General features: G+C 42.8%; 1 protein-coding gene across 1 annotated transcript in view; it reads left to right on the top strand.

Annotated features, from left to right (window-relative positions):
• Nucleotides 1–2064: 2064 nt before the first annotated feature.
• The window catches only part of pxdn (peroxidasin), a gene marked incomplete at its 5' end in the record, with an annotated part of 49874 nt that continues 26372 nt past the window's right edge, over nt 2065–25566 (top strand). Inside the window, 7 exons of the mRNA XM_079175087.1 lie at nt 2065–2249; nt 12374–12445; nt 13649–13720; nt 16342–16413; nt 20301–20372; nt 22550–22621; nt 23653–23822. Of these exons, the coding sequence (XP_079031213.1) occupies nt 2065–2249; nt 12374–12445; nt 13649–13720; nt 16342–16413; nt 20301–20372; nt 22550–22621; nt 23653–23822 (715 nt within the window). The remainder of the gene's footprint in view (nt 2250–12373; nt 12446–13648; nt 13721–16341; nt 16414–20300; nt 20373–22549; nt 22622–23652; nt 23823–25566) is intronic.

Raw genomic sequence — 25566 nt, 5'->3', positions numbered from 1 at the left:
ACTCATTTTTCGTTTCCACATTTATGTTTAAAATGAAAACATCAATTTGAATAGCTTGTAATCATGATTATCATGCAATTGACAGACAATGATGATATTGGCATTGATATCAGCTGAAGGTATGTTTATAAATGTCAGTGGCACGGCCCCCCTACTCACTGTACCTTCACATGTTTAAAATAACAACATGAATATATCAACCTGTGTATTATTTGAATAGCTTAGTATTGAATGCACAATACAGAGGTATGTTTATACATGGCACTAGGCCCAGTTTAATATAAAACACAATTTTATACAATATATATAGTCGGGGGTCCCTGCTCCATCTCTCTATCAGTTTGGGGGTCCTTGGCCTGAAAAACATTGAAGACCCCTGATTTAGATGATTTAGAATGATTAAAAGCTGTAGATGCATCCAGGAAACACATACAGTACATTGTGTAGTGTTATGTCTCCTGTATTACTAACAACTTCCTTCAGTGCATAATTACATATGTAAGTCTGTGCTATGTTTTTTTTAAACCAAATTGATTGTCAGTGGTTATTATGTATTCTTGAAGCCTATCTAAGATAATTCATTCTAATACTTTAGAAAGCACGTTACTAGTAATGCTGGATATTTTACCGGTTTTATCTTTGATTACTGGCACTAATAAAACAGTCAGCATAGAGTCAGGAAGTACGCCAGCTTAACAATCCAGACAAACAGCAAGTAACACTGGAATTCGGTGGCTAGCATGCTTCAGATGTTCTGCTGTTATTTGGTCAAGGCCACATGCTTTGTTCACTGCCAATTTCTTAATGGCATACAACACTTCATCAGGTCTAATAAACACACCAGTATCATTAGGAACATCACCAATATTAAATTCATCACAATTAACACTGTTGAAAATATCCCTATAATGTTTACTCCACAGATCTGCAATACGGTCCGAACCAGTAGCCCCATCGCTGTGGGATGGCCAGGGCATCTTAGTGTTACTGGCAACTTCAACTCTCTCCAGAAATCAGAGACATTACTCTGCTGAAGCTTTTTGGCCTCATGGCCTGTTCATTTATTTCAATAAAGCGCGCAGCATATTTAAATCTAGCATTTGCGTGTTTCTTGTGTTCACACTCTGGACCATATCTTGCTTTTCCTGATAAAACCCAGTTTTTAAAAGCTTCTTTTAGCCTCTAAGTTCAGACACATATTCATTCCATCCTGGCCTAAGATTATGCTATTAAGTCCCTTTTTTGCAGAATTATTCACTGCCATTATTTAGACAATTCACAATTGTATCATACATTATGCATAGATCACTATTGTGGTTTTGACCAATCGACTTGAAAACTGTGTTCATGATTATCATAACTGATCAATCAGCTGTACAGTACACTGATCCAGAGGTTGTATGCCATGCTTCACTGCTATGTAGCTCTACTGGCAACAGCACTTTGCTGGAAAGAACCAACTTGCTATCTTGACAAAATTGCATGAGGTGTTGACCAAACAGGGAGTTATTATCTGAGATATCAGCGTTCATATCCCCCACAACAAATATACATGTATATGCACTTTCTTTGATAAAGGAACTTATAAAAGTGAGCCTATGAAGGTATTCATCCTCGTTTTGGTTACTTTCATAAGGAGTGTAAACATTTAAAATGACAAAAACATTCATATTATGTACAACTTGAATTGCTATGCACCAGTCCACCTCCAGCCTGATCACACTGATCAGTGGATCCTATTTCTTAGTGTCCCAGGCGCAACCACGGGAGTTATAGCACAACTGTAATATGTCTCACGAGATGTCCCAGCCTCAGGCATGTTCCTTTACAACTGAACATCGTCAATTTGTTCCTCTCAGTTTTCCACACACACTGCCCCATCTCTCTCTCTCTCTCTCTCTCTCTCTCTCTCTCTCTCTCTCTCTCTCTCTCTCTCTCTCTCTCTCTCTCTCTCTCTCTCTCTCTCTCTCTCTCTCTCTCTCTCTCTCTCTCTCTCTCTCTCTCCCCCCGTTGAGCCAACTCTCCGTTAGTGTGTGAGAGGCTCGGCTCGGCTCACTGCTAGCAATGGCGCTGCGGGCTGGCCAGCTCTTTTCTCCGTGTCTACTCGCGGTGGCTTTGTTACTGCTCGCCAGCGGACCGCAGTTTGCGCTTTGTTGTCCGAGTCGCTGTTTATGCTTCCGAACCACCGTGAGATGTATGCATCTAAACCTGGAAACCGTGCCAGCAGTTTCTCCTCAGACTACCATTCTGTAAGTAGCTTTTCCCCTCAAATCTAACGGGAACCCACCCGCCCACCGGGGCACACCAAACCGGACTGCAATGAATACTTAACGCCTGTGTATTTCATTATTTCTACATTTGAGGCCTGTGGTAAAGTTATAACGGATGATATGCTTTGCGTTAATTATTCACAGTGTTAAAACAAACTTGTTGTAACTGCTTAACACTGATTAAAGTAGTAGTGTGGGTCCTGTGGTACTGCAGAGGTTATTACAATGTCTGGGAAAGTGTTCACCCATTTGTGACACCTGCCAGTGAGTTGAGCTGCTGGCTGTAGAGGTTAATGAACGGGGTTTAGGGTCACACAGCTGGTGAAGTCGGCCTCCAGCAATGTGGAGGGCTGTTCGCCAGAGTTCCCCTACATGAAGGAGCTCGTATGGAGAGCTACTGAAGTGTAACATGGAGACATGCGTTGATGAATTCTAGTGAAATGTGTACAGTCTTAGTGTCCTGAAAACATTCTTGTTCAAGGACAGGCTTGACGAATCGGCTTGCTTCTAACAATGGAACCTGACACACAGAGACACTATGTGGAGCAGCTCCCAAAGCTGCTTCCTCCTCTGCAGTCAGAGAAGCCATCATTGTGCTTGGATGGGTTTTGTTGCACAGGTTAAACTCCACGTTTGACTTCCCCCCTCTGAGATGAAAGGAAGGAAACACTTCTCAGTTGACAAGCACTTGTGAACGTGGTCCTGGTTGTCAGGCGCTCTCTGCTACAGTCACCCAACTCAACAAGCTCATTTTGATGTCGCTGGCCACAGTTTCTCAGAACTGCAGTGACAGATCTGTCCAATCTCCCAAATATGTGGCACCCATTGTCTTTAATTGGCCTCTGCGATCTTGTTGTGCATTTAGTCCATGCATGGACCTATTAATAGCATCATTCAGCCTGTGCACAGTGGGACAAAGAGCCACTCAGCCAGCCTGTAGCACAGCAGCATGAATTAGCCTTGTCCTCTTGTCATTTGGGGTCAGCCCACAGCCTTGAAGGGAGCCAATGGTGCAGCCCTGCCCAGATACCTCCAAAGGAAAGATAAAAAGCCTCCACAGCAATGAAAGGCATGTTTAGGTCTTGTGTAGTCTGAATCAGGAGAGCATGCTGTGGTTTCCCAGAAGCCTTCATGCTACAGAGCTTTGAAGCAGCAGCCACTTGTCGCTTCCCCCCCTTGCTCGGCTGTCATGTCAGGACACGAATGAAGTTCCTACTTCCGGCCCAGCTCTAACTCATTCTGCTGTATAAAATGTCCAAACTGCTCTTCTGCAGGGAAAGATCCGAGACACCACACTTGAGCTCACCTAAGAGTCGGTTCCTTGGCTGCAGTTTGTGGTGTGTTTGCTGCGGCTGATCAAACTAAGCCTCATAGCGTGGTGGTCCTAATGGATTAGAGGAGTGCACAGTGTACAGCTTCTAACTGTTCGTGTATTTTCTCCTTTGGTCTTTGGTTAAATTTTGAGCGATACTGTTGCAACAAAGGTCCTTAGGTTTCAAGAGTTTAGCAGGATTAAGTCATCGTGGTCCAGCTTTTAGAGACTCTTGACCTGTAGCTATGTGCTGCATATGTATAGGCACTGCGTTCCTCCTCCAACCTGGCAGCATGCCATCTAGGAATGTCCAATGACGCTATCATGAGAGTGTGAGATGATCCACCATACAACCCTTTAGCACACTGGTAGTGTAATCTGATGGACAGGTAAAGCAGTTGGTCACATCTGTTGCTGGGCAACAAAACATAGTTTAAACATTACAAATATATACTCCTACTTACTTATTTAATACATTTTTCTTTATTGGTATATTTTTAAAGCTGTATTCTCGCTGGCATGATTTCAAGCAGTTGTGTTGGTCATTGAATGTCCTTCATCATGATGCTTTAGTCGCTTACATCCGTGTGAGATTGATTGATTTGATACCAGGGGGTGCACATGCTGCTTATTATCTGTGTTGTGTCTTTAGCTTCAGACTGGGACACTCTATATGCATCTATACAGTATCATGTTCAGGATGAGATCATATGATTAGTTTTTGAGTATTAGTGTCTTCTTCAACGTCCTGAAACTCAAAACATATCTTTGTGTTTCCTGTGGGCCACGGCAGTAGAGAATACAAAGTATTGGCTCAGAAGTACTGCTGCATGTGGGCTTTGAGCCATCAGACACTTGGAACAAGGAACATGGACGTTTTCCACACATTTTTGAGGTTATGTGCGGCCTGAATGGTTTTTCAGCTGTTTTCTCTAAGGACTTTCTGTTTGAGGCATGACGGTGGATTGCGTTTCCTCTCTGTAATGACACTGCTGCATACCTTCCCGGGGATTTGCTGGTGTTTGAGAAATGATTACTTTTACATTAGCACTGTCAAATATGAAGTGTTTTTTACTGGTATTACCTCAGCAGCTCAAGAAGAAGGTAATCCGTCCCAAAACCAAAATGTTGTTTCTTTACTTTATTATCATCTATAGTTGTAAGTCGTTAGTGGCTCAATAAAAACACCATTCAAACATCGAGAAACTAAAATATTCAGATTATTCACCGTTTCTTATTGTTTAAAATGTATAAAGCACTTTGTAATCATTGGGGCTACATACACTTTGTGGTTATCAAAGTACAAGTACCTCAGCAGTGTACTTCAGGACGGAATAGGAGTAAATGTATCTGGTTACTTTCATCTCTGACAGAAATTTGGTCAAATGTAAACAGTGATGTAAAACTCCAATCTCAAAGTACTTTTCCCTCCAATCTGTACTCTGATAAAGTACTTCAATAGATTTATTTACTGTTAACTTGTAGTGTTGTCACATTAAACTGCAGTTTACTGTCTCTGTGTGTTTAGCTCCGTTAGCTGTTAGCTCTGTTTTGACCCACTGAGAGCTAGCAGCTAACTAGATCAGTGATAGTAACTATAGTAAGAGGATGAGAAGACACGCTCCAGAGTCAGTGCTCAGTTCATTACTCATGTGCTAAGCGATAGTTATACGTACGTACAAAACTCCCTTTTGTCTCGGGGGAGATCTCCCTCATGTTCTCTCTTGGCTCCTCTGTGCCTCCTCTTTGTACGACGTGCAGTATCACAGTTAGGTAGTTTTATTTCACAAGTCAGTAGCTCTGTGTTCCATGTTTGGACATCTTGGCTGCTTGCTTGTAATCTTGAAATATATTTGTATCTTCTTTTTATGGTGCTTTAAGTGTGATGTAACAAGAACAAATACTTTCAACATTGTGACCCCGGGGCCGTTCTATACCCGTGTGTACAGTTTGTGAATCTGTCAAAGCACTAGTTTGTCCTTTGTAATTGTGTGATTCCAGCACAGGGACGTATTCCAATGGGTCTGTTATTGATCAGTACTCTGTATCAGCTGATACCCAAAGCCCAGATATCGGTAATCAGGACTGAAGTTTCTCGTGTACTGTGATGAATGAGGGTCTTAAACACAGTTACTGTATAAACTGCATACTTCACAGAAGTAGTAGGAAGTTAAAAGTTGTGTTCAGTGTTCAGTGTTAGCTTTCAGTCCAGTGTGTGTGTGTGTGTGTGTGTGTGTCCAGATCATGAGTAGAATCTGGTGTTTTGGACAGGAAGGCTGCTGAGTGAGTTTAGTCGGGGGGTTGATTGTGTCACAGGTTGTAACTGCACAGCATGCTTCAGCCTGGTAATGGCTGTGATAAGCAGACACATTTGTGAGCTCTGCATGGAGAACTACCTGGTGGTCAGCGGCCAGCCATTGTTCTCTGTCTAAAGGTCTTCTACCCCTCACCCGGCTCACGGCCTAAAACAGTGAGTCAGGGCGGGAAAGTGGAGTTCCATTGTGTGGAATTTGCTGCAGTCAGGCTTTGTGAGGCGCTCGGTCTCTGCAGCATTATGGAATGCAAAGCCAGAAATCCCCAAAGCTTCACTCATTTGCACAGGGAGATTGGGCCCAAGATAGTTGTTGACAGGACCTCCACTGGCCCCTTCCTTTGCCCATCTAATGCAGGACAGCTGGTGAATTTAGGAGAACACTGGTTCACATTTCCTCTCAATAAGTTCTTGAATAAATCCAGAATTCTGGTTATTTTAAACCTTTTTTTACTAACCATATTGATGGTGATTACATTTCAAAGCTTACTGCAGAAATGTGTACAACCACTTTGATAGAATACTGTTCTTCATGGAGGGCCAAGGCAGCTTCTAACAAATGAACACAAAACCACATGAACCACATGCTGGTCTAAAATGATGTAACATTGTGGGTTTGACTCTCCTGTGGAGAGCAGTGGTACCAGCTGTGGCCTGCGGTGTACATTGGCTCAGTGACGTAAGTGCAAGCGACAAATACTGTTAGTAAAGGTCAAAAAAGGCCCAGTAGATGCCTAGGAAAAGTGCTGAATGCATCACCGTTAATTGAGCAGCTACTTACTCAGTATTCCCAGCTGAAGAAAGGATATTTGTGAGCAGACCTGGATGGGACAGTGGTTAAGGAAAGGTTGTGTAGGGTTTTGTTGGGCTCTTGCTGTCCTCCAGCTCTCCCTTGACAAGAAGCAAATCCATGTCGTTTTTACACAGGATGTGCTTTGCAAAGAACCGTCGCAGCCATGTTTGGAGATCCTGGTTCACTGTTCCTCCAACAGAGTGAGGAGCCGGCCATGTTCTTGTTTAAGAATGACTCATGCACGCCCAAGAGTCCTTGGCAAGCCCACTTGGGCATGTGTCACAAAGCCAAACGACTCCCCTGACTAGAGGGGGAGAGAATGAGAGGAGAGGTCCACACATGGAACTCAGATGCTGGTTGAGTTGGGCAGCAGCCAGGTTCACTCGTCGTCCTGGCTCAGACAAGAATTTAGAGAAACCTCTTCTGAAACTTTTTCCTTGCAGCTATAGTCCCCATTTGAACAGTTTGGCATCATATGACTTTAGTCTGCTTTGTTAAACCTACCGTGGTAAATGCCATGGTTGCAGATATGCACATCAGTGGCAGTGCCAGATACTTTCTGTTGCTCGTGCTTTGAGAGTGGTTGTTTTCTTAGCAAATGCACTCCAGCTGTCCTCTCACTTCCAGTCATTGCTGAGCTTAGGCTGTACATCATGCCAGTGGTCTGACCGCTCAGCTACAAACATGGATGCAGGACAATCATTTGCCACACACACAAACACGTTGAATGCTGTGTCATTGTTAGTGCTGCCTGCTGTTTTTGGCTGAGGTTTGCCATATTAGTCTCATTCTCACCATCATGTGCAGGAGTTTGAGGACACATATTGTTGCTGTGGTACAGAGGAGCTATCTGCGTGTGGTGGCTCAGCTGCTCACCTGTGCTCTGGTTTCTGCAGGTTTTCCACATATTTAACAGATTGCAAATGTGAAGTCATGTAGAGCGCTGCATAATGAAATAGACTAGATATAGTGATATCCTGTCAGTGCCACACAGATGTGTTGCTCCTCCCTAGTTGTCCAGAGCGTTATTGAAGCAGCGTAGAGGCTTTGCTACCCAGCCAAGCATACGATGCTGGTAGTGAATCACTTCACTGTGAGTGTCGATGCTCGGAGGTGCCTGGCTAAGGGAGCACATGGTTGTTATCAGTGTCACTGACGGACATGATCATTTACTTCCATCAATCCCTTTTTGATTTGACAGCTGTCTGTTGCTATGGTTACCATTACTAACTGATGGGGGCTTGTGGCTACATACAGGCCTACCACAGGGATGCTTCTCTCTGTGTGCTCTTTTAGAATCAACTGCTGTGAACCCTTTGTTGATGTATTAAGTTACACGAGGACTAACTAAGGGTTGTAGTACATGTGTCGCCCCCAGAGACCACGTCCACATGAATGTGGATGGAGCTGATTATACAGCAAAAGGTGTTGTTAATAAACAGTGTGGATGTTGATTTTGTCAGACAACATAATTCATCAATGAAATAATGATAAAGTCAGTCCTTACCAGATGTTGGCTGTGATTCATACTTTGGTTGTCTGCCAAGTGAAAAGACGACAAAGTGTTTTCACACGATACAGAATGGTGTGAGTAGAGCTGCTGCTGTGTGAAACAGTAAGCAGTGTAATCGTCCTGTGTGAGTTCCTCTGTCCCTCAGTGCACCTCTATCTCAGACACAGTGGGTCCCAAACCTTGTCTGGTGTAAATAGGTCATTCTAATTCTCTTTGAGAAATGTACGCCTTGAGTTTAGTTTATGCCAAAAAGCTGCAGTGCAAACAACAGCATGTGATGATAAAATGAGGCTTCCAGTCTCTTGTACAGTACAAAACTCTGACTAGGAGTAAATCTTCATTACATCTTTTACTTAAAAATCATTTTCCTGTCGTCACTTGGCTCCGCTCTTATCACCGCGGCAACTTGAATTATGAGCCTAAGTGTGTGTAAGTGACAAATGATCTTCAGTTTTGCCCTCACTGTATTAATGCTATAACTGTCACATTCCCATGGCTCCGTCATTACTGAGCCAGCTTTGTGTGAGCCTCTGCTGGGTACAGCTGCCTCTGGCACAGGGCCATCAATACACATTCATGGGACTTTTGATAAGTCCCGGAACAAATATCATAAAAACATGCTCATTGTTTTCTGGACACTCAATGAGTGATTTCTTGAAGACAAATACTTTGTTTACTAAATGTGCTCCACTTCCAGTACAGCATCACAAAGCAGCCTGATAGATCCTCTTGTTCCTCTGACAAAGTTTAGTCCTTACTTCCTGTTTATTTGTAACAATCGGGGATTTTGCTGTCATGCTTGCCACAGGAGCATTTGTATTAGTGTTACTGTTGTGAATTAGCATCATAAAAGAAGAGCCTTGTTGCTGATGTGGTTGTCTCTGGGCTCCGGTGGATGGGCAGCCTCAGGTTTTGGCACACACACCAGGTTTTTATTAACAGATGCACAGACGAAACAATCACTCAGACAAACACAGCACAGTTCAGAGTCAAAAGCCACTTTTCAGTCTCACTCACTGCTAGCCTGAGAGCTCTTGTGGGATAGATCGGTGCTGATACTTCCAGACACCTTCCATCTGCAGCTGATGCTGTAAACACAGCCTGCTGCCACAGATAACACTCAACCAGTGAGACACACGGCCAAAATAATAACCACCAACCAGGACGAATGCTTCAGTTGACAAACTCACATTGACTCTCAGCAATCACTAGTGAGAGAAGTCAGGACAGTAGGTCTGAAGGGGTTTGGGTATATGTGCTGACAGCATAGAGGACAGCACTGTGTGAGCCACTTCAAGGTAAAGCTTTGACTGAATGCTGTGACCCTTCCATTGACTAGACTGACCCCAGCAGAGATCACAAGCAGTGCCTTCATGTATGCACTTGTGATGGCTGCTGCTTGAACCAGCACGTAGCACTGCTCCCCTCCTCCTCCTCCTCCTCCTCCTCCTCCTCCTCCTCCTCCTCCTCCTCCTCCTCCTCCTCCTCCTCCTCCTCCTCACCTTATCTCTCTTAGCTGGAGGCACATAGGCAGGACAGCCCTGCCTCAGCATGTCAGGGGAGCACTCTACACCCTGGGTCCTGTTCACCCAGCAGTGAAAACCGTCAACCCTCTCTCCACTCAACACGTTTTTGACATTTCCTCAGTGCTCCCGGTGCATTAAACCTGTTGATGTGTTGATGTCTTATCTTGACATTGAAAACATCAGAGAGGTTTCTCACACACATACTGAAGGTGATGCCAGAAACAACAGTATCATCATAGCTGAAGGATGTTCCACAGTCTATATGGAAGGAAGTCAGCATGTGAAGAAGTGGGACTCCCTCTGATTGCATCCATATGTGAAGGCTGTTACAGAGCCAATGACCTAACATTTCACCCACAATGAAGTCAGTTGATAGCAAATCATTTGGCCGTCATTTTCACAGAAATATGAGGAACCAAAAACTCAGGAATGTATAGCTTTGTGGTGCTTACTTTGCCCAATGTGCACAAAGGGAAATAGATTAGAGTAATGCTAAACTAATGGATAAATGAATAGAGTAAAATCAATATGTAAACCTGGTAGGGCTGTATCGAAAGTCATTTTTTACACACAAAGCTTCTATTGAGGTTTTCTAATGAATTGTATCTTTAATCAGTCAATTTTGACTTTTGGACTTCACAACGTACTAGAGTTTGGATCACAAGAGTCGGAAGCAATCCCACTTAGCCACCGCTGGAGTTGTAATTCTTCATATGTAAGACTAGTATCAGTGTAGTCTGGTCTTTATCTGCAACTGTGCTGAAATACCAGCTCTGAACGCAATGAATAGACATACAAACATTCAAATGTTGATTCAGAATTGGAACGTCACGTTAGGAATGAAGTGTGGAAGTATTTGCCACAGCCCTGAAGCTTGGGATGGATTTCATAGCAGGACAGGTTGTGTCTGACATCACTTAACAGACAAAACGCTTCTCCTTCAAACTGAGCAGACTGATCTCTACATTCTCATCACCCTGGCGTCTTTAATCATTGGAGAAGATTATGTCTGTGTGACCCAGTCCCAGTATTTGCTTTGTAAGGTCGTTGGCGGACTAGAATGCTGGGAGACAGTTGAGCTCTTACTGGGGGAGTTGGGCTTTCTAGAGGAGAACGGCGGATGTAGTTAGGGCTGCAACTAACGATTATTTTAATAATCGATTAATCTGTCGATTATTTGTTCGATTAATCGATGAATCGGATAAAAAAACAAAAAAGCATTCATTTCTAACCCTTTTTTCAAAAACAGAGCTGACAGTGTAAATTCACAGTGCAAAACATCTTCAGAAAGTGCACTAACAGGTTGCTTGAACATCCCTGAGCTGTTAAAGTAATAATTTAAAAAAAGAAATGGACTAATATCAGGAGTGGGGTTCAGTGGGTTACCCAAAATACTCTGTCTCTCATCACCTACAAGTATAACAGTACTTTAATGAGTTAACTGAATAAACTTTACCGTGTTCGCCTGGTAGACCAGCAGTAGAATAACAGAATGGGAAGAAAAAAGTCGCTGTTTTCTCCCACCATTTCTCATCTTTCTGAGCTCCGCTTAACTTCCGGTTTAATGGTCATGTTACAAAAACAAAAGCTCGTCTATCATAAGTAAAACAACGGCGAAGCAGTTACGAGTTTAACACAAGGTACCCAAAATGGCAATACATGTAATGTATTATAATTGCAGAAATAAACAAAAAATAATACAAATCGCGTAAATCAACTTCCGGTGTTGTCATGGCAACGTTTATACGCCGGTCAGCGTCAGCTACAGAACCGGAGTCCTATTCCACTATTCCTAGCTGCGGTGTTCAGGCGACCGGGCCTGCTGTGAACACTCAAACATCTCCGCGACTTATTGAGTGGCGTAATAATCGCGCGACACAACGAATCGATAATGAAATTCGTTGCCAACTCTTTTAATAATCGATTTTTATCGATTTTATCGATTCGTTGTTGCAGCCCTAGATGTAGTCCTCCCTTTCCTCACTGCTGTGATACATCTGCTGTGTGTTCTTCTCTGTGGCTGGAAGTGTTTTCAATAGACTCTTTTCTCAGGATGCCATGCTGGGTCAAATAATGCAACAGTCTACTGTGGTAGCTGTAGCTGTGGGACAAAGCAGCCTGTACGTTGGTAGGGTGTGAATGCTGTTAGGAATAGTGGGAGCTGCTCATATGAAGGCCTGCTTCCACTTACACAACTCATCTTGTGAAAATACATTTAGTAAATGGCTTAGCTGAAGATCAGATGGCTTACAGCCTAAGTTCCACAAACATAACATCAGTGTTCCACTTTCACATCACTTGTCATGCTGTGGCTGGTAATGCCACATGGCTGAAGGAATGACTTCACCTTCACAGGGCGCTGAGTCATTCTTTGTAAGACCAAGAGTGATTAGTGGCATTATGTCAAAGCATATTGTTGTCATGACACTGCTGACTGCTGCCACCAGCCCTGTGATGGTTTTCTTTCTATTACTCTGCCCTCATGATCAAAGCTGGACAAAGGCATTCTCGTGAAATGAGTAATGTTTCCAATTATCCTTCAGGATTATTTTGTGAAGGCTCTGCTGTGGACTACAGTTCATGCTGATGTGTATTGCCTCCACGTCTATAACATACTTGATATAAATATGATTTCTTCTACTCTACAGAGACCTGAGGTTCAATAAAATCAAGGATTTACAACCAGCTTCCTTCAGACGATTGAAGAACCTCAACACACTGTAAGTCTTTGTGCCTGCTCCGGCTACATGATTGTGAACTGTTGTAGGCATATATTACCTTTATTCTGGTATGACATTGTTTTCTAAATGATGTTTAATAGTAATAACATCCTGTTGCTATGAACATGCAATGAAATCGAGAAGGCTCATACTGAAGATGAACCAAGCCAATTTCCTTAAAACAGCATTCGGAGCAATTGTCACTTCCCAAGGAAGTCCTGTTTGTATTACACACACACACAGACACACAAGTACATTCTTGCTCTGTTCTGCTTCGGTTTCACACATGTAGGTCAGCTCGTAATCTATGAGGAATTTATTTTTCCACTTCCACCCAGAGAGCTATGTATCATATGTCCAGCCTGCTAGATGGCGCGTTGCTGAGCTATTAAAGCAGAAATGTTCCAGGTTTTTGTGGTTTTCATGGGCCACTTATTAGTTTAGGCAACCTTCAACTTATGTAGCCATATCAGTATTTAGACTGTTCAGATGACTGCTGGAATAACTCAAACACACCTCACCTTATTCAAATATTTGCAAACATTATTGAGACGCTTCCTCATCCATGTGTGCTGTGGCTGCTGCGAGGTAAAGTAGAAATGTGCACTAAATGCAGCAGTGAAAGCACTTTCATAGTAAAGGTGAAGATGTGTAGCTCCAGTTCTATATCCATAGTTAATGAACATGAGAATATGTGCAGGGCATGGACCGAGTGCTTTATTTGGTTTCAAGACAAGAGGAAAGCCTATTGAGGGCTTTATATCCTGAAGAGCTCTTCATGGTTCCTGGCTGCACTTCCACACACTGAACAATAACACACCCTCAGTGAACTACAGTCCAATATTACTGTCATACAGACAGAAATATGTCTGCAATGTCTGTTGAAGGGGAGAGCCTTTTGTCTTCTCTCAAGTTAGTGTACATTTGAAGTCAGAAACTTTCTTTTTTGTTGTTCGAAGAAGAAACGCATCTAATAATCCAGCACTACACAAAAAGAGGGAACAAGTGATCACTAACCATTTAAATCATGACGCTTTCAAACTGCAGAACAAAGCTGATGACTATAAAAACCTCCTCCGTATGTTTTACTGTGAATGACTGCATCTTGCGTTGAAACGGACACAGCAGACTGACAATGAGGCCAGGACAAACCTACTGTCCATCTCGTAACAACACAAGAACCCTGTTTTCTGTCCTTCACAGCCTCCTCAACAACAATCATATACGAAGGATCCCCAGGGGGGCGTTTGAAGACCTGGAAAACCTCAAATATCTGTAAGTTGCCCTCATGTCTATTTGCTGTTGAAGCAGTTCAGTCCACAGAAGATGAAGCATGATGAAACACGTCTTTATAAACACATGCTCGTTGAGTGGAAGTGTGGAAGACAGCTGATGTTGCTAGACTGCTCAGTCAGTGAAAATGTGTCAGAAACAGCATCAATGAGAAGTCTCCCTTTGTCTGTTCCTCTGTACTTCTGAGTGGAGAACAGATTGTTGAGGCGTGTGTAGCCTCAAGGTTTCTGAGGGATTGCTAGTTTGCTCCCTTTGTTAGTCACTTACATTATCATCCCACTGGCCTACGTTGTGCTGAGAGCACAGTCTGGGCTCAGGTATGAGGACTCTTTGAAATAGGGAAGGGTATCCTTGATTAGCTTGATATACTTTAGTTTGGTGAGATGTACTGTACATTTTAAGACTGAAGACGACGTTATGCGATGTGCTCTCTGATTAGGCAAAGCTAGGAGTCTGCATGTTGGCTAGTAAAGTAAAAATATGAATATAGATATATTAGCAGGAACTACTGATGAAGGCCTGTAAAGAAGTAGCGAGACATACTGTTACATCACTGCCCAGCTAACATCTTGGACAAGCACTGCCCACTTGAGACACGATCATAAATATCAGCTCAAAGAGAGAGAGAAGGAAGAGGGGTGAGTAGAAGGGATGTGGGCTTTCCTTTTGTTTCTCTCTTCAGCTCACTGACATATCCTCACATGTCCTCTCTCTTTGTGCTGTAATAAAGTCCTGTGGCTCTTTAGTAGCTCTTTTAATTACAATGCCCCTCTCACTGAAAAGCAGAGTTGATCTAAAGCCTTTGTGACTAGGGTAAGTTTCCCCCACCTAATCAGTGGTCTATAGCTGGGGGCTAGATGGTATCTCCCTCCTCACCTCCTCACCTCCTCACCTCCTCACCTCCTCACCTCCTCACTTCCTTTGGACGCCAGTGAGGTCCACTCCCTCGACCACCTCCACAACCAAGTCAAACAGAGGTCAACGGCCCTCTTTGTGGGAACCTGCCACTGTTTATTTGATCTTTCTCTAATCATTCAGTTGCATTACATCCATCTGCCATTGTGCATCAGTGTGTTATTGTAGCAACACAGAAGCTTCCTTCAGTACATACTGTATCTTACTTTGTTTGTACGTATAGATTCTGTTTTTGTGAATGTTAATGTAGATCATTTAAATAAGTGATCAGCAGCAGTCATGGAGAAAGTCCACAAGTCTTAAACCAAAAACCTCAGAGAAACAGTGAGGAAGAAGGTGAGGGATTGTTCTAATTAAAGTCAGGATGTTAAAATGCATTCTGGCTACTTCTTGATGAGGAATACCACTAAAGGATATCTGCTCATTAAAGTGAGGCCCCTTGAGATTTATGCCCACAACTTCCAAATCCAGTTTCCCTCCCAAACACACACACACACACACACACACACACACACACACACACACACACACACACACACACACAATCACAGGCTCCTGCAGTAGTAAGCCGTTTACATGGAGTCACAACAATACGTCTGCTTTCTCCAATGTCACCAAAGTAAAGTCATTACACTCAATGGTCTGAATTTGCCATAATCTATTTGTACAGAATAGCTCTGCATGGAAATGAATCGTGAATGGCCTCTGAGCAGAGTAGTGTGTATGAAGGCAGGGTCCTTTCTCTATGAATGTCACTTTTAGCTCCATTTGTTTTGACTATTTCTCTGGTTACGTATGATAAAGTTGTTTATTTTTGTATAAACCTTTCATTGGCCACAGTAAGACACCTGATAGCGTTCACACAGAGAGGTTATTGCATGTTTATTTTTCCATACATTGCATCACCTGTGAGGAGATCTGTGTCTGTCGTCAGGGCTCATCCTGAGTACTCCACTCATGGGGAGAGTGAAGTAGAGAACAGCTTGAAGCCATTGCTTTCCTAGTATCACATCACTTTAACATGGATGACGGAGGGAAAACATGCACACGTATAGGTGCTAAAATTCAGGCTGCATATTACTGCAAGTCCCTGACAAAAGAGGAGACATGGAGAACAGATTAGACACACAAGGATTATTGTTTGTCCATTGATGACTGATTTTTATTTGATGCACGTGTATATTTTTCCTGAGATGTGCAAATATCTAATCTTTGATTTTATAATGTGAATGTTTGTCTATTAGGAGTCATTGACTGAATGTAATACATGCCATGAGTGATTTATAGAGGGTACAAGTCTTAATGAGTGTAGAATAGCTTTGTTTACCTATATTGACTTGATTAGTGTAATAATAATTGTAGCACCAAATACAATGATCTATCAAATATTCCTTGTTTAATTAAGTCAAACACATCTGAGTGAAAATACTGTACAAGTGTTCCAAAGATCTGCCCACCCATAGCTACATCTCCTGATGTCAGTGAAGCAGGCTAGTGTAGTATATTCTTAAATAAATAGATTAAGTCGGCAGTAAAGACTGTACAAGTAGTAGCATACATTTCATTTAAAAACGGCATCTAAACAATCAGATCCTCTCTACTTTCTCTCATAATAACTAGGCAGACGTCAGATGATCCTGTGTGAGTGTGTGAGTGTTACTAATGTTACTGATTATCTCTCCTTTCAGCTATTTGTACAAGAATGAAATCCAATCAATTGACAGACACGCATTTAAGGGGCTTGTCTCTCTTGAGCAACTGTAAGTGACCAACTTCGTCGTCCACCTTTTCCTTCTGCTCGACCAGCTGCTCCTCCTCCCACCTGCTGTCTGCCCCCCCCCCCTCCCCGAGAGATCCATGACGCCTGGTAATGTCTACATGGTCTAATGTGATTTATAAACCCCTTTACAGTTTCTAAACAACGATGACGTACAGCGGAGTCCAAAAGCTTGTCAAGCTATGCAATGTGAATTTACAGGTGACTGTAACCTAAACACATTTGCTTTACAGATCTGTGTAATTAGTGATTAGTGAGTAGTAGAATACGTTAACAAGTGACCTGATATTTAGTGGTTGATTGAGGTTTATTGAGTTTTGAAATAGACACTAAAGACAGTGCAGTGGTAGTCAACACGTTTAATAGCTCGCAGCCAGTGTTTCAGTTTAACCAGTGACCGTGTTAACTGGAGACTCTCAGCCGAATGCACCAACAGCACCAACAGCAACAGAACATGTAAGTGTCCTTTTAAAAGGCTTCAATCAATTTTAAATACAGACTCAGCCGTGTTTATGATCTACCATCCCTTTACGTAAGCTATTACAAGCAACCACGGACGCAATCGGTTGGAAGTCACCAGTTAACGCTGAAACACCTGTTTCTCTGAAGCGGTCCTGATTTTGTAGAATTTCTATAGAACTTGAGTCCGCTTTTGGAATATCAAGTCTGACCACCAAACAGGTGCAACGAGCAGACATTTTGATGCTGGTGACAGTTTTAATCCTATTTTAAATCTCGCTGACTCGTCTGGATGAATGGAGCAAAACTCCACTTCCTTTTCCATCATGCGCACGCATAGTTTTGATGACGTCTGCTATAAAAGGGTCTATAAATGAAGTCATGTACAGACCGGTTCAACTGAAAGGCATTGAAAGGCAACAGCTTGGGTCAATGTTTACTTCCTGTCATTGACAGACACTGCAACAGGAAATAAACTTTGACACATTCGGAACACTGTTGTCACGGAATAACATTCCAAATGTGCCCCAGTTTGTTTCCTGTTGCAGTGTATGTGAATAGCATCAGTTGACAGGAAGTAACCATAGACCCAAGCTGTTGGTCCTTAGTGACAGAGATGTCACAGATGTTGACATCATGTGTTTTGGTCTGTTATGAATGCTGCATGACATGACTGTGTAGGCCTTACACGGGTGTCATGGAGCTCTGTTAGTTACTTGTCACTGCTGTGACCCCCCCCCCCCCCCCCCCCTCGTGCGCCCCTCTACCACTTTTCCACCACCACCATGCATGCTGTGTGTGCACCCCCCTTGTATGCCGCGCTGACCCTCTCTGACCCCTTTGCATGAGTGTTGTGGTCAGGAACACAGATATTTGCCCCCCCCCCCCCCCAATGCAAAGCTCAAAGCATGTTATCCAGCCGTGTGCTGCTGGTAGTGCTCGCAGTGTGGTGCTGGAGTCAGAGCTTCTGCTTGACTCGCGTCTCTCCTGCTGCTGCAGAAACTCCTCTTCTGCTCCATTTTGCTGTGACCTGCTCCAAGTGTTGATTTGTCAGAAAGCTATTCTGTATGTTACGTCTGTGTGATCACACCAAGCTGCTTCCTGTGAGTCTTGACACTCCGAAACTTCTGTGCTGCTTTTAAAAAACAAAAAACAATACAACAGTTGTATTGTTGTATACGTGCATGTTTGAAAAGAAAAAAACACACTAGCTACTGTTGATTGATGTTAATAATACCAATTGTGTTTTCAGAGTTGTAATAGAACTTGTGTGACCACTGTGTGCAGAAATAATCCCTGTAGTCTGTCGATAAGAGACCATGACTTACTGCACTGAACCGGTTCACCACGTCAAACCAATCCCAACATCAGGCTCCCTGCCTGGCAGCTGTTATGACCTTTGCTACAGCAATGAAGGATTTCATATGTGGGTGGCAAGTTCTGAGCCAAATTGCGTATACTTTAATAGCTCTTCTTCATCCCCACTGGGCAACAGAAGCCTGAAGTCACATGCTTCTTTTTGAGGCGATATGCACTTACATTCATATATGAGCCACCACCACTCACCTGTTAACGTTATCAGCATGCCAGTGGGGTTCTTAGTCAGCATAGGAGGGTCACACAGGGACAGAGCAACGTGAATGCAAAGTGGGACATCTTCTACTTAGGGCTGCACGATTATGGCCAAAATGATAATCACGATTATACATCCATCATCTTTACCGCTTATCCTGTTCAGGGTCGCAGGTGGGGCAGGGTTCACCCTGGACAGGTCTCCACACTATCACAGGGCTGACACATACAGTAGAGACAGACTTACATTTACACCTACGGGCCATTTAGAGTCAACACTTGAGCTGCATGTCTTTGGACTGTAGAACCCAGAGAAAAAGCCCCGCTGACATGGGGAGAACATGCAAACTCCACACAGAAGGGCCGTCCAGCCCGGGAACCGGCCCCAGGCCCTCTCGCTGTGAGGCAACAGTGCAGCCCTACTCACGATTGTTTTTTGATCAATATTGAGATTATTATTATCCATTCATTTTTAGGGTCAAAATGTTTTTTCGCACTTTTACATTTTAATTAACAGAGCACTGCTTTCACTTCCATGTTGTCTGACATTCCTGCAAACGTACAAATTCTTTGCATCAAAATAAGACTTCCATGTGTTCAGTGCAGTTTTGTTTTGCCCGTCTGTTCCCTTAAACAGTTAGTATACAGTATATTACTCTTCTACTCTTTCAGGAAAGTTTATTACGGGCTGCATGCGGCAGCACGACAGCTCCCCAAAAGTGAAGCCAAAAACATCTGGCTGGCCTCCTGGCAGCTGGTTGGTTAGAAAGCGCTTGATTTCATATGCTGCAAAGTTTTCTGTAAGCGGAGCACACATTCTAAAATCAATATCACGCTATTCACTTAGTTGTGTGAAGCCAAAATGGTGGTCGTGATTAATATTCGATCAATTGTGCAGCCCAACTTCTAGTCCTCTTATCACAGATAAAAGCACAGCTAATTGATTTGATGTCATGTCTACCTCAAGTATACCTCAAGTATACCTCAAGTATACCTCAAGTATACCTCAAGTATACCTCAAGTATACCTCAAGTATACCTCAAGAGCTATACTGGATCACAAATAGCATTGAAAGTGTAATGAAAAAACTGTGGTGGGATGCTGATTGATCTGAGAGGGAAATGAAGGACTCATCTCACTGCTGTCTTCATCAAACCGCTCTGACTCCTCCATAACACCCACAGACATCATGTTGGGTGTCCAGTACAGCTTGTAAAAATACAGGAAAGAATCAACAGTTGAGATGTTCTTACAGACAAAACTAAAGTGGATTTGTGTGTGTGTGGAAGACATCTAGAGGAATATTGCATTTCAGTCTGTTTTGCTGCTTTCCATGTCTAAACAAGCAGACACCCAACTGCACCTGAACTTGCAGTTACCATTCAGTTGGATCTCATTTCCCTAACCTTTTATTTGTTAGCCTACGGTTTGATTTATGTTTTCTCAGCCCAAAGGCTTTTGGGGGCATAAATTATGTTTGCATTCCATGAGATAATCGTCGCGCTTGCTTTTCACCTGTGGGCAATCTCATTTCAAACTTCAAACTTCAGCCAAAGACTTTCAGACCCTGTGTATCAGCTGTCCAGGATGAATGCCTGATGTACGAATTCCTCCCGTCCGGCTGCATTCACCCACAACTAGATATTTTCTGAGGTGGTTATTTTCAGTAATATGAAGTGTCGGGGGTGGACAGGTGAACAGGGATGACTGGAGGACACGTCGGTGTTCTCATTTACCCCCATCTCTTTGGGCCTACTAGGACCATGCACTTCTATTTAGTCAGACAGGGAGCCCTAATCCACTTTTACTGTGCTTTGTCTACACTTTGTTCTTCTCCAGGTACCTGCACTTCAACAACATTGAGTCTTTGGAACCAGAATCATTCAGTCACCTACCAAAGCTGGAACGACTGTAAGTTCATCCTGTCTGACCATTCGCTTAAGATTCCTACAAAATGTACTCTACGCAGTTCTCACACAATCCTAGAAAAAAAAACCTTCTCAGGAGGAAGAAGCAGATTCCGACTTAAATGCTGACATAAATCAATGGATTAATAGATCCAACAGCGCCAGCGCCGCTGGATTCACCAGTGCAGTTGAAGGAAGCCAGAGAGCAATAACTAACATGATGTACTTGGTATGGAATTAAACGTGTCAAGTCGGGCAGGTCCAGACTTTGCTTAGCATGACATTGGAATGACCTACTGTTGTAAAATGTCAGCTGCAGTTTAAATCAGTACAGCCACATGCCTCCGAACAAGCCTCTGAGGCTCCTTGTATAGTGAAGAGATTAGTCGTTGCTTCAGACAATAATACGGTAATGAGAGCAGATTCTGGGAGTTGATCCCTGACTTATATTTAGTTCCCATGAAGCTGTGAGATGATGCAAGTGTTCCCTTCTCTGTAGTTTATTTGTTGAACAGATCACTCAGACCTATGTCTGTAAATGTATTGGGTTTGCATGTCTTTGCTTATCATACTGCTTCCAGAGACACTCACATGGGACAATTGGTCCGAGAGAAAGAAACCAGTGGAACTGAATGAGATCACAACTTTCATGAGTCGTGGATTGGATTGAGCATTGAGAACACATCTTGGCCTCATTAAACAAAGAGCTGAACTCACTGCAACCACAGATAGGAATGTCACACTGAACATGATGTTAATCAGATCCCTGATTATATCCTGCCGTAATGTTTATCGGTTATATTATCATGGGTTGTGATAGTGAGTTTAACTTCAATTATCCTTAATCACTAAGTGTAGAGTTGTATCAGGTTATCCTGATGTGTCAACTTCATATTATCTTTGTTAGTGATATTAATATTGCCGAGCCTGATCACACTAATATCTCCGTTAACATGCTTTTATCCTTTGTCAATCAGCTACTTCTGTAAGTGATTTAAAGCTGTGGTTCTCTTATGTACAGACTGACATAATGTCTAGTGGTGCAACGGATCATAAAACTCACGGTTCAGATCGTGTCACACAGCTGGTCTACGAGGCTCCAGACTATTAGAACCATTTCAACCATCAAAAGTTCTAAATGTTATCCTTTTACTTTGTTTTAGTAATTAATAGTAGGTTTTCTTCATAAAAACAAACAATTCAAATTATAGGGAAATAAAAGATTGCGTTTTTATGGATTAAAACAAATCTTGTCATTAGTAGTTTTTATGATGTATTATAATCTGTTTAGAGCTAGGGTGAACTAATATCTATATATGTTCTTCTGAAAACATCTCCTTTAAACGACTGTATTTAAGTTTCTCACCAACACTACATTTTACCAGATTACATTTGAACACATAGTGTTATAATTGATGGGGTCAGTACGGATCAATGGTCCGTTACAACCCTAATAATGTCTTATATGTAGTCTGTTAGCTGCTTACGAACGCTCTGGATATAAACTTTCTTGACAACGTGCACATGTACTGTCGCCTCTGCTTCTAAAACTCTCCACCAGCTGTCTAAGGGTTGAAGAAAGTCCTTAAATTCCTGTTTCATTGTCCCTGTTTATGGGCCAGTGGCTGCCTAGTATATCCATACTTCCCAGTCACTGGAGAGTAAGAGAAGAAGGAGGGACACCTGCCAGTCATGGTGGAAAGGGGAGGGAAAGAAGCCCCAAATGCACACTGAGTGACTTGTTGGGGAATATCTCCATGGTCACGGTCAAAGTGTCCAGAGAGCATATCTGTAGATCGATTCCTACAGGTTGGGATAGAAGATGAAGAGCTGCATCAAAGATTATCTGGGTTTAGTTGTTTAAAGTCACAGTGCATAGGATTTAGTGGCATCTAGTGATGAGGTTGCCGATTGTAACAACCCAATACCCCTCTGCTCACTCCTCCGTGGCCGAGTGTGTCGGAGAACTACGGTGGCCTTCAGGTAACGTAAAAACATGAAAGGCTTTCTAGAGCCAGTGTCTGGTTTATCTGTTCTGGGCTACTGTAGAAACATGGACACGCTCCCTTTGATATGAAGGGCTGATTCTAAGCTAATCAAAACAAAACGATTTTTAGTTTCTGGCCAGCTATATTATGAGCGTTGATAAATCATCTTACAGTTTTTCTCTCTCTCACTCAGGTTTTTGCACAACAACAGAATCTCCCAGCTCGTCCCGGGAACTTTCTCTCATCTTCAGGCCATGAAGCGACTGTAAGTGGAAATCTCCCCAACAAACCCCCGACAGCTGTGTTAGAATGCGTGTCTCTATCAATTCCTGTGTCTCACTCCCATGACAGTCAGTATCAACTGGGGCCTGTAACCACACTACACGGTTCTCAGGCTTCCTTGGCTGCGAGGTGCTTTCTATCTCAAGGCCCACAGCGCAGTCCTTCCCATAGTTTTAGTATTCTCTGTTAGAGTCAGTTCAGTGGAGATTGGAAGGGACTGTGCAGGGCAGGATGTGATGACAAAAGCAAAGAAAATGAAAATGTTAATATCCATCTTGCACAGAAGATGCTTCATTTCCCCTGACATATGAGAATTCAGGGTCTTACAACACGAGGCCAACTATCTCTAACAGAGCTTTAAACCCCAACCTCCTCCAGCCAACAGGTAGCGAAGAACAATCAGCAGTTTGGCCCCATTGTTTTACACCCTCTTGTGTTTGCTCAAATGACTTTTGAAGAATGCGTTAGATCGTAGGCCAGTGCTTAACAAGACTAAGAGGAGCTGCAGTTGACTCATGGCAGTAGTGTTGGAGGATATATATATATATATATATATATATATATATATATATATATATATATATATATATACCAGTATATATATATATATATATATATATATATATATATATATATTATCACTTAGACCCTAAAAGGATAAGTGTGACTAAAAATCTAATTTGTTCACAACACACTTGAATAAGGGTCACATTGTGGTAGAACTGAAAGCTGGATCAGTTACCAGAGGAGGAGGCCAAGCAGAGAGATAGTTTCCCACGGCAGCAGCAGCAGCAGAGAGTCTTCCAATATGGCCCTGCTGAGCCTCATGTTTGGACTGAGCTGGGCCTGGCTATGCCAGACCAGTTTGAGTTCATTAACTGCCAGAGAGGGTTTACACAGCACACGCTACATGCACAACTCCACAGCTACAAGTCATAAATATGCTTTATTGATGGACTACATGCCCATTTCTCCCCTGCTGTGTGTCTGCGTGTCTGTTGTCTGTGTGTTCAGGCGACTGGATTCCAATGCGTTAAACTGTGACTGTGAGCTGCTGTGGCTGGCTGACCTTCTGAAGCAGTACGCTGAGTCGGGCAATGCTCAAGCTGCTGCCACCTGCGACTACCCCAGCCGCCTACAGGGCAGATCGGTGGCAACGCTCACCGCAGAGGAGCTCAACTGTGGTACGGAGAACATAACCAGACTTCCCACTGAGCATGACAATTTCGGAATATCACGGAATGTTTGCTGGGGGGTGGTCTGAGAATAGCAGGGTCTTCATAAATCGATCACTTTTCGGTATAATGTCAAATATAATGAAGAACTTGTTTTCAGCTGTTCCATTGCATTGCCACCTCTCCCCCCCAGGCCCAGCTGTACAACCTAAACCTGCTGCAACATTAATAGCACCAACTAGGCACCATGTAAAGAAAGCACTCTGACTGGTTATTAAAAGCCTCCTTTCTGAAACCTCGTTTAGTTTTACAATGGACGACTTTTGAAACTGAGAGAAACAAACATCTGGGCAAGCATACGTAAAGCCATACTGCACACACGTGTGGTTTCCATGTTTCTATTCCTATACATGCTCTCCTAACTTAAACCACAACTCAGTCCACATACGAACCCTACAGCCCTCCTGCCAGCAAATCACAAATAGCAGGTATGCATAGTCACCCTGTCTCACACGTACAGACACAGACACAGGTGTATCCTCTCTTTGTGTCTGAGATCTGCAGGCACCCAGCTGGTTCACTCTTCATACACCACCTCATGTGTCTCTAGTCTTGGTAGAAGTCAGTCAGGACCCCCTTTGGCCTCTGGTCTCTCCAGTATCAGTCCACCAGCAGCAGCTTAGTGTTGGGATCTGGCATATGTATGCACACATGCATTGGTGGAATGTTGTGATTTGGCGTCCACAGCCTTTCATGTCATTGTTTTTAGTCCACTTTGTCATCTATACAGAGTGTAGTTACAGAACAACACACTATACAACACTAACAACACATACCATGAGTAATTATCTGTATTGGTGGTCATTTGTATGTATTGGTACCTGCTTGACCACAACCATGCCAACAGAGCTTAGATCAGCTTGGATCCATTTGTTAAGTCTGGAGGGAGGGATTTAAGCTCTGTGTAGGTTTTTAAATGGGATCGTTCTGTATCTTACTTACTCATATTACTAAAGACTCCCTCAATATTTTTTCCCAGTCTGCAAAGGGGAATGAAACCTCTAAGTCCTATTCTCATTGGGCCCGAATGTTGAAATTAGAGGAGAAGTAAATCATCAACCTATACAGACTTGTTACGACCTTTGTCTGAGTTTAAAGTGTCTCTAATTATAGTCTTAAAGTTTTTATTGGGAAAGGGAAGCGTTCATGTTGAATATGTATCTCCCTCTGAGCTCATCAAATGATAACATCTCTTCACTCTCAATGATTCGTGAGATTTCTGTAATATTGTGCTGACAGAAGATGTCCTGCAGCTTTGAAGGCTGTATTGTTCCATGTTGGCTGGGATGCTTGGCTGTTCTTGTGTTTTTTTTGGAAAATGTACTGAAAAGAGGTATGGAAAAACAAACAACATGACAAAAACAACAACCCACCGCAATGCAGGAGAACATGTACTATTAATAGGATGAATAAATTGATTATATGTTTTAAAGATAAACTTTTGCTGGAGTATCACTTTCAAGCTTTACAAGCCAAAAGTAAGTATGATTAAGCACAGGTTTAAGTGCACTGATGCTGCTTAACTGCAAGTAGAAAAGAAAGTCTGTCTGGCACATGTTGACTTGGTGTCTATAACAGGCGGTTAGCTCCTGCAGTAAAGCCAACCGTCTAAGCTCTGTGTTTCCTCCAGCTCCCACTGAATGCTTTAGTCTGGGCCAGTTGGCAGCTGGCTGTAACCCAACCACATTTAATT

This window comes from Pholis gunnellus, assembly GCF_910591455.1.
Source record: "Pholis gunnellus genome assembly, chromosome: 15".
Taxonomy (NCBI): Eukaryota; Metazoa; Chordata; class Actinopteri; order Perciformes; family Pholidae; genus Pholis; species Pholis gunnellus.
Note: the sequence above shows the minus strand (reverse complement) of the source record. Positions and strands in the feature narration are given on the sequence as shown.